Source organism: Chiloscyllium plagiosum, chromosome 15, assembly GCF_004010195.1.
Source record: "Chiloscyllium plagiosum isolate BGI_BamShark_2017 chromosome 15, ASM401019v2, whole genome shotgun sequence".
NCBI lineage: Eukaryota > Metazoa > Chordata > Chondrichthyes > Orectolobiformes > Hemiscylliidae > Chiloscyllium > Chiloscyllium plagiosum.
This window is the reverse complement of record NC_057724.1, coordinates 78,400,048-78,409,974: the sequence shown is the minus strand read 5'-3', so window position 1 is coordinate 78,409,974 and position 9,927 is coordinate 78,400,048. Positions and strand designations below refer to the sequence as shown.

The following is a 9,927-nucleotide window of genomic DNA, read 5'->3' as shown; positions in this document are numbered from 1 at the left end:
TGGTGCCAGTGTAGTTGCGGAAGATGGATTGTTCCACATATCCTACGAAGAGGCAGGCATAGCTGGGGCCCATGCGGGTGCCCATGGCTACTCCTTTCGTTTGGAGGAAGTGGGAGGATTGGAAAGAGAAGTTGTTCAGGGTGAGGACCAGTTCAGTCAGTCAAAGGAGGGTGCCAGTGGAAGGGTGCTGGTTGGTACGGCAGGAAAGGAAGAAGCGGAGGGCTTTGAGTCCTTCGTGATGGGGGATGGAGGTGTACAGGGACTGGATGTCCATGGTGAAGATAAGGCGTTGGGGACTGGGGAAGTGAAAAATCATGGAGGAGGTGGAGGGAGTGGGTGGTGTCCCGAACGTAGGTGGGATGTTCTTGGACTAAGGGGGACAGGACCATGTCGAGGTATGCAGAGGTGAGTTCGGTGGGGCAGGAGCAGGCTGAGACAATGGGTCGGCCCTCCTGTTCCTTGGATGCTGCCTGACCTGCTGCGCTTTTCCAGCAACACATTTTCAGCTCTGATCTCCAGCATCTGCGGTCCTCACTTTCTCCCTGATATCTAACAGAGTCAGAATACAGGAAGGAGTTAGATGGCTTGATGGAGTGTAATGAGAACAACTTCTCAATATCAGCAAAACTAAAGTGATCATCGATTTCAGAAAGAAAAAGCAAAACATGCCCCCCATCTCCATCAACGGAACGGAGGTTGAGAAGGTGGAGAGCATAATGTTCCTCAGAATGACAATAACTGACAACCAGTCCTGGGCATCTCACGCAGATGCGATGGTCAAGAAGGCACATCAACACTTCTTCCGGAGGCAGCTCAGGAAATTTGGTATATCCACATGGACCCTCATCAACTTTTACTGAAGCACCATTGAAAGCACACCGTCCAGGTACATAATGGCCTGGTATGGCAACAGCTCTGCCCAAGACTAACATCGACAGAAGGTTGTGTGCACAGCCCAGACCATCACGGAAGCCAACCTTCCATGCATGGACTCCATTTACAAGAATCACTGCCACCAAAGACTCATCCTACCCCCAAAACACTCACTTACAGCCTCTTCCATCAGGCAGAAGATACAGAAGCTCGAACACATGCACCAGCAGGTTCAGGAACAGCTTCTGCCCAGCTGCTATTAGACTGATGAATGGACTCTCTAAATTCAAATAATGCTGATCTTGTTAATGACTATCTTGCCTAGGGCATGCCTTGTGCAATGTGACTTGTATAGTTTTATGTTTTCTTGTTTCACCCTATGATCTGTACATCCTCGCTTATTCTGGTCTGCCTGTACTGCTCGTAAACAAAGCTTTTCATTGCCATGTGTACCTAAATACAATAAAATCAAATCAGAAGCAGGTCAATCCTCAAACCTGCTCTGCCAATTTATTAGATCATACCATTTTCCCCATATTATCCCATATTTTTCCATCTTTCATACTCAAACCCATTGACCTCTGACTTAAAACACATATAATGACTGAATTTCCACAGCCCGGTGGGGAAGAGAATGCCAAAAAGTTTTAATTCCATCTGAGTGAGGAAATTGCTCATCTCAATCCTAAAACGGCTTTTTCTAAGACTGCACCCCCTAGTCTGAGACACCCCCCAGGTATTGGAAATATCCGTTGGAAGTCTGTAAGAATTTTGGTTATTTAAAAAAAAATCTTTAAATTTTTCAAAACTCTAGAAAATATAGACCCCAGTCTTTTGAAAAGCCAATCCCACCACCTCAAGAATTAGTTTGGTCAATGTCTATTGCACTACTTCTATGACAATTATATTCTTTGTAGACCAAAACACCACAAATGCAACAAGAGATGGTCATTTTTATTGTCAAATCCTCATGAAAAAGGCAAACATACCAAATGCCTTCTTCATTGCTTGCTCAAAGAAGCACATTCACATTACTACAGGCATCAAAACGTTCTTATCTCACCATTTAGTACTCCATATCTTTGTTCATCCCAAGTGAATAACTTTATAATTGCCAGTATATTCCACTAGTCTTGTTCTTGCCCATTCACTTAGTCTATGCAAATCTTCTTGAAGCTTCTATATATCCTCCTCACATTTCCAATTAGTATTACCAAACTTGAAACTATTACGTGGCAACCCACATCCAAATCGTTAATAAAGTACCAAACTAGTCACAGATTACCAATTCAAGAATTACCAATTTATTCCTTGTTTCTATTCTTAACCAAATTCCTAAACTTATGTACTCTAACTTGCTTCGAACTAGAGATTTTATCAAAAGTCTTCTGAAAATCTAAAAAAGTACCAAATCCACAAATGCCCTGTTATTCTGCTAATTAAGTCCTTTTTAAAAACAGCACCAAGGTTCTCAAACACAACATATTAAAACATATGTTGAGTCCACCCACCCAATTAGTCTAGATGAATATTTGACAATTTATTTGATGCCACCTATTAGGTCCTTTTTGGTGCAAACAGAACGTACCTGGTTCAACTCAACAAAATAGGTGATAGACACTCACTGGTTAATTTTGTCAGGTGACACACTGACCAAGCAGGGTCAACTCACCTAGTTTCAAGTTTAACGCCTTGTAGTTAATTATCAAAGAACATAATGGGTGAATCCTCTATGGCAACACCTCCAAAGTCGAATTGGAAAAGCAAAGCAGGTCAGGCAGCATCCAAGGTGCAGGAGAATCAACATTTCAGGCATAAGCCCTTCATCAGGAATAGGACCTCTAGAGTCCACTTGCCAACAACTGACAGCATAAATGTTTGCGTATCCCTTATTCTTACAAAATGTCCTGATGAGTGCAAAATGGAAAGCTTTCACAAACTTTCTGCCTTTTTCAGCAATACTCAAAAGGGTTAATGTTTAAACATTTAGCAGCACTCTGACCAATTTCCCATCAAAAATATTACAACACACTATCAAACTTTCATTAGATGGTTCAATTCCCACCTCAGGTGACCGTGTGGAGTTTGCACATTCTCCCCATGTCTGCGTGGGTTTCCTCCGGGTGCTCCGGTTTCCTCCCATGGTCCAAAAAAAAAGTGCAGGTTAGGTGAATTGGCCAAGCTAAGGTGCCCGTAGTGTTAGGTGAAGGGGTTAATGTAGGAGAGTCGGTTGCGCTTCAGCCGGTTGGTGTGGACTTGTTGGGCCGAAGGGCCTGTTTCCACATTGTAACTAATCTAATCTAATATTTTCACAGTAAATGGAAATCTTGTGAAATGTCCTATTAGCAATTTTTTTAAAGTTTGATCAATTTTGGTCAGATGGGTGTAATGCAGTTATTAAATTTAAGCAAGCACTATATTTAAAAATACTTGCAATCTTTGTGGTTTAAAGAGTTTAAACATAGATTAATTGTGACTTGTTCTGCCAAATATAACAAAATACTCAGACTGTACTTTTAACATCTAAAAGTCAGTCCCCATTTTAGCCAACTACATGTCCACGAGGACATCATAGATGTATATATTGTATTCCATAAAGGTCGACACAAAATCATCCCATTACATGTATTACATGGCTCTAATTAAAGAACTGATACAGTTTGAAATGACTCCAAAACACTCAAGTTCCAAAACATGCTCACAAATTAATCACCATGCAATCTTGAGTGAGGGGTTAAACACGAATGGCTTTAATGTCATGCTATATTTGCTTGAAAATATTTGACAACTGGTTATACAGCAATTTTATAGACTTTAAGACAGTGAGCTCAGGAATTTGCCACAGCATCTCAAAATGTAGAAAACCTCTGTTAGGTTTCCTACTCACTATCTACTGATCCTGACTAGAAAGGACCTGCAGCTTTTGGAGAAGAATATACTCAATTTGAACAACCAAGTCATCAACAGACATGTTCACATTGAAAGTGGTCAGTTCATCAAATGTTGCATTGGAGAGTGGCTGACACTCCCACACAAACTACATTGCAGCACAAGCCAGTGACTGAAAGAAAACCAAATACTTTAAATTTGTACAGGGAGCATTTTCTATTTTTTAATACGTACAATGGTAACTCTACCAGGGTGACGGATGGAAAAAAAATCGCCACATCCCACATAGTTCCTCAGTTTTTTTTGGGGGGGGGCGAAGAATCACGATTCACATTGAAACCTCCCAATGCTAATACAGATTGTGAATGAATTACTAAAATTCAACCTGCAGTCTCCAATTCCCTATCCTCAAAGATGGTACTGCTTATGAAAACAAAACGGATGCAGTCTCATTATTTAGTTCATATTCAACATACCGGCGTTTAAAGCCTGCGCCCCATAAAATTGACCAAAGAATCGAAAAGATGTTGCTAATTTTAGGTGCGGTGTTTTAATAATTGCAGTCACTAGTAAAAACATCTTCTGTATAGCTCACTGGAGAACTGTCTATTCTAACTATAGATCAGCTAGCTTAGAACATTGCAGCCCATTTTACAAATTATACTGGAAATGTTTACAAAACTGAGACAGCAAAAGTCAAGTCCCAAAGCGCAGACCACGAAGCTTCGAATGAAAATGTGTTAAATCGGCAAGAAAACTTATCGCAGCCTCTCGAAACGCAACGGAGCAGCAGTGAAGAAATTAGAAACTTGTTCAGACGCGATGTCGGCACATCAAACGTCCCATAAGATTTTACGCAGACAATTCCTCACCGAGGACTGCAGCAGGTTATCAATTAATCAATGCAACCTGCATATGAAAATGCAATACTTAAAACTTGCAAATAATCAAAATCAACATCGCAAGAATGCACCCTGACGTCTGCAGGAATTTTAAAAACACAAATGTCATAAACCAACGCGGACACATTGATTTCATATCTGCGATTAAAAGGTGGGAGAGAAAGGAGCAAAGAGAAGAAATGGGGGGGGGGGGGGGGAAGAGAAGAGAAAAGCTCAAAGAAAAAAAAAAGAGGACAACTTTGCAAGCGGAGTGGAGATGCACAAGAGGATGGCTGACGGGAGCTGCTGCGGTTTGCACGGGAACTTGCAGCGGGTGCTGTGGCTTGAGCTGCACGCAGCAACTCCAGGGGCAACGTTCGGAGGCGCCGCCGCGCGCTTCAGTCGCGGAGCCCAACCTCAGGGGGACCTCACGCACCCCTCTGCCACCGCTGCCGGTAAGGAGTTAAACCTGAGCTTCCACACTCGCTACCTGGGAGAAGCGAAGGACACTCACCCATCGGTTAACTGCACAGCGAAACATTTCGCGCCGTCTCCCCCTCCTCTCTCCCTTCAGCCGCTGAATTCCGGCTTCGCCGCCGCGGCCTCTCGGCGCCCAAGCATCACAGCGGCGTTGGCTCGGTTTTTACCCCTAACCCACCCATCCCCCTCGCCTCCCATCCCCCTCAGGGCGCGCGGTTTCCGACAGTCTCCGAACGATTTCCCTTTTAACAATTTCCCAAGGCGCCGCCTTCACTGTATATCTCTCCTCCTCTTCAGAGGTGGAGAGAATGCAGTCAACACAACTCAGCGGGAAGTCACCATCTCCACTGATTCTCCATCTGTTCCCTCTCCCGCCTACCAAACGCTCTCGCGCAACTGCCGTTACCCCGAACCGCCCTTTTTACCTTCACGCCACTACGCATGCACTTCCCGCAATGAATCCTGGGAGGTGTAGTTCTTCGCCTGCAGTTGGAAACTCCAAATTACTCCCAGCCTTCAGTGCTGGATATTTAAAGGCACCATGTGTCCCTTTAGAACATAGAAGAATACAGCGCAGTACAGGCCCTTCGGCCCTCGATTTTGCGCCGATCCAAGCCCACCTAACCTACATTAGCCCACTGAGGTCCCCCTGAGGTTGGGCTCACACACAATACTGTAATTTTGGATTAGTGGTGCTGGAAGAGCACAGCAGTTCAGGCAGCATCCGAGGTGCAGCAAAATCGACGTTTCGGGCAAAAGCCCTTCATCAGGAATACTGTGACGCGGGAGTAATGTTCCTCCTTCTGAGTCAGTTTAGGGCAGGCAATGGACTTGTGGTATTGGCAGTGGACTGTTAAACCAGAGGCCTATCAATGTTCTGGGTACTGAGGATCAAATGTCACGATGGCAATTTGGATTTTAAAAAGAATTGGAATTAAAAGTCAAATGATGACCCATAAACTGTTATTGTTGAAATAAAATCTGGGTGACTAATGTCCTTTTAAGGAAACAAATTGTTGTCCTTATTTGTTTGGCCTACATGTAACTCCAGACCCACAGCAATGTGGTTGTTTCTTAACCGCCCTCTGCGCAATTAGTGATGGGGAATAATTGCTGACTTTCTCGTCCTGTGAATGAATTTTAAAGAGTCTCACCTGTTGCAGAAGTGTGTAATAACTTCACTGAAAGATGTTGATTGGTAAATATTTATATTTCCTTGCTTGAGTATTGTGCTTCCAAAGACTTGGATTCAAATCAGAACTGAAAGGGACAAAGGCAGGGTCATTAGTATATTCAAGGCTGAGATAGATTTTTAATCACTAAGGGAACCAAGGATTATGTTGAAAAGACAGCAAAGTGGAGTTGAAGAGTATCAGCTCAGCTGTGATCTCATTGGATGACAGAGAAAACCTGATGGACTAATTGGCCTATTTCTGTTGCTACATTTTACAAAATGTGATATGCAGATGCCAGTGTTGAGATGGACTAAGTTTCTTACAGGATAGTTATCCCTCAAAACTTTTGTTTAATATACAATAAAATACTGGTATCCCCACGGTTACATATCACTAGTGGCACAGGTATCCTGAATGATGAGCAAGACTGATGGATTCTCTTCAAGCTATTTTTTTTTCTTATTCATAAAACTATTCAAAATGGTGGTTGATCGTGGCAATACTGGAAAAGCTTTTCACAATGCTGTTTTTCTCACCGTAAAATGCACTTGACAATAAACTCATTCATTCATCCACTTGGAGTGGCTGTTGACAGATTTGGGCACTACAAATTAGGAAGGACATAGTAGTCTTGGAGGGAGTACGACTTTGCAAGAATGATATCTGGACTTCAGGGCTTAAGTTATGAGAAAAGACTATTAAAAAAAGGCCAGTCTTCCCTACAATTTAAAAGGCTAGGCAGTGATCTGAAATAAATCTTTGTGATATTTACAGGAAAAGACAGGATAGATAAAGCTACTTACACTGGCTAGGATTCTAGAACTAGGGGAGATAGTCAGGGAATTGGAGTCAGACTGTTCAGGAGAGATGTTAAGAAGCATTTCTACACAGAGTGGTTGATGTTTAGAACTCTCTTCCACAAATGTAAGAACAACATAAGTACTAGGAGCAGAAGTAGGCTGTCTAGTCCTTCGAGCCTGCTCCGCCATTCGAAAGATCATGACCGATCTTTTCATGGACTCAGATCCACCTACCCATGCTCTCACCATATCCCTTCATTCCTTTATTTTTCAAAATAATTTTCTTTGGTAAGCTTTAAAAATGTTTACTGAAGTAGCGTCAACTACTTCCCTGGGCAAGGAATTCCATAGATTAACAACCCTCTGAGTGAAGAGGTTCCTTCTTAGTTCAGTCCTAAATCTGCTCCCTCTAAACTTGAGGCTATACCCTTTTGTCCTAGCTTCACCTGCCAGTGGAAACATCCTCTCTACTAGTTTATCCATTCCCTTCATAATTTCATATGTTTCTATATATCCCCCCTCATTTTTCTGAATTCCAATGAATATAATCCCAATCTACTCAGTTTCTCCTCATAAACTAAGCCCCTCAACTCTCGAATGGATCTAGTGAACCTCCACTGCACCCCCTCCAGTGCATGTACATCCTTTCCCAAGTAAGAAGACCAAAATTGCACACAGTACTCCAAGTGTGGCCTCACCAGAACCTTGAACAGCTACAATATGGATGGCACAGTGGTTAGCACTGCTGCCTTTCAGCGCCAGAGACCCAGGTTCAATTCCCGCCTCAGGCAACTGACTGTGTGGAATTTGCACATTCTCCCCGTGTCTGCGTGGGTTTCCTCCCACAGTCCAGGTTAGGTGAATTGGCTATGCTAAATTGCCCGTAGAGTTAGGTGAAGGAGTAAATGTAGGAGAATGGGTCGGTGTGGACTTGTTGGGCCGAAGGGCCTGTTTCCACACTGTAAGTAATTAATCAATATTACTCTCTGCTTTTAAACTCAATCCCTTTAGCAATGAAGGACAAAATTCCATTTGCCTTCCTCATCACTTGTTGTACCTGCAGACCAACCTTCTGTGATTCATGTACAAGGACACCCAGGTCCCTCTGCATAGCAGCATGTTACAACCTTTTGCCATTCAAGTAATAATCTTTTTTACTGTTGCTCCTACCAAAATGTATGTCTTCACATTGATGAATATTGTTTTCCATCTGCCAAACCTTTGCACACTCACTCAATGTATCTGTGTTCTTCCGCAAAGTTTTACAGTCCTCTGCACACTTTGCTTTGCCACTCATCTTCATGTCATCTGCAAACGTTGGCACCCTACACATGGTCCTCAATTCCAAATCATTGTAAATAATTGCGGTCAGAACACCGATTCCTGAGGCAACCACTAGTCACTCATTGCCAGCCAGAATTGCACTCATTTATCCCCACGCTTTGCTTCTTGTCAGTCAACCAATCCTCTATCCATGCCAATACATTATCAGTAATGCCATGCATCTTTATCTTATGCAGCAGCCTCTTGTGCGGCACTTTGTCAAAGGCCTTTTTGAAATCTAGGTACACCACATCCACTGGGTCCCCATTGTCCACCTTGCTCATAATGCCTTCATTGAATTCCAAAAGATTTGTCAAGCAGGACCTGCCCTTTATGAATCCATGCTGCGTCTGTCCAGCTGGACAATTTCTATCAAGATGCCCTGCTATTTCTTCCTTGATAATAGACTCAAGCAGCTTCCCCACTACAGAGATTGAGCTAACTGCTCTATAATTCCCCATCTTTTGTCTACCTCCCTTTTTAAACAGTGGCATCACATTAGCCATTTTCCAGTCTCCTGGAACTGCCCCAGAGTCCAGTGCATTTTGGAAAATTATCGTCAGTGCACCTGCTATTTCTCCCAACATCTCTTTTAGTACCCTAGGATGCATTCCATCAGGGTCAGGAGACTTATCTATCCTTAGCTCCATTAGCTTGCCCAACACTAGCTCTTGTAATAATGATTGTTTCCAGGTCCTCACCTACCTTCATCTCTTTGACAATTACTGGCATGTGTTTTCAGTTAAAAATCACACAACACCAGATTATAGTCCAACAGGTTTAATTGGAAGCACTAGCTTTCGGAGCGCCGCTCCTTCATCAGACACCGGCATCTCCAAATCATGGCATATGTTTTGGCTTTCATTAACAGGAGGATTGAGTTTAAGAGCCGCAAGGTTTTGCTGCAGCTCTACAAGACCCCGGAGAGACTACACTTGTGTCCAGTTCTGGTTGCCCTATTATAGGAGAGATAAGGAGGCTCTAGGGAGGGTGCAAAGAGGGTTTACCAGGATGATGCCTGGACTGGAGGGCTTGTCTTACGAAGAGAGGTTGACTAAGCTTGGACTTTTCTCTCTGGAGAGAATGAGGAAGACAGGTGACCTGATCGAGGTATACAAGATAATGAGAAGCTTCGATAGAGTCAATAGAGACTTTTCCCCAAGACAGGATTGACTCGCACAAGTGGTGGTCATCGTTTTAAGATATTTGGGGGAAGATATAGAGGAGATGTCAGAGGTAGGTTCTTTACGCAGAGAGTTGTGAATGCATGGAGTGCATTGCCAGTGATGGTGACGGAAGCAGAGTCATTTGGGACATTTAAGCTACTGCTGGACATGCACATGGACAGCAGTGAACTTAGAGGTGCTAAATTAGGTTATTTTATTTTAGTTTAGGAATAGTCCTCGGCACAACATCGTGGGCTGAAGGGCTTGTTCTGTGCTGTACTTTTCTCTGTTATTAGTGTCCTCCACTGTGAAGACCACTACAAAATACCTGTTCAATGTC

At 43.2% G+C, this 9,927-nt stretch overlaps 1 protein-coding gene across 7 annotated transcripts in view; it reads right to left on the bottom strand.

The window, feature by feature from the left end:
- The window catches only part of LOC122557439 (phospholipid-transporting ATPase IH-like), a 162,222-nt gene extending 156,641 nt beyond the window's left edge, over nt 1-5,581 (bottom strand). For 4 of the 7 annotated variants that reach the window (XM_043705187.1, XM_043705188.1, XM_043705186.1 and 1 more), the window contains exon 1: nt 5,158-5,519. In XM_043705187.1, coding sequence (XP_043561122.1) covers nt 5,158-5,184 — 27 coding nt within the window. In that variant the 5' untranslated portion in view covers nt 5,185-5,519. Of the gene's footprint in view, nt 1-5,157; nt 5,520-5,548 lie in introns of those variants that run through there. The other 3 variants (XM_043705184.1, XM_043705185.1, XM_043705189.1) reach the window with 2 other exon arrangements.
- Nucleotides 5,582-9,927: the final 4,346 nt, after the last annotated feature.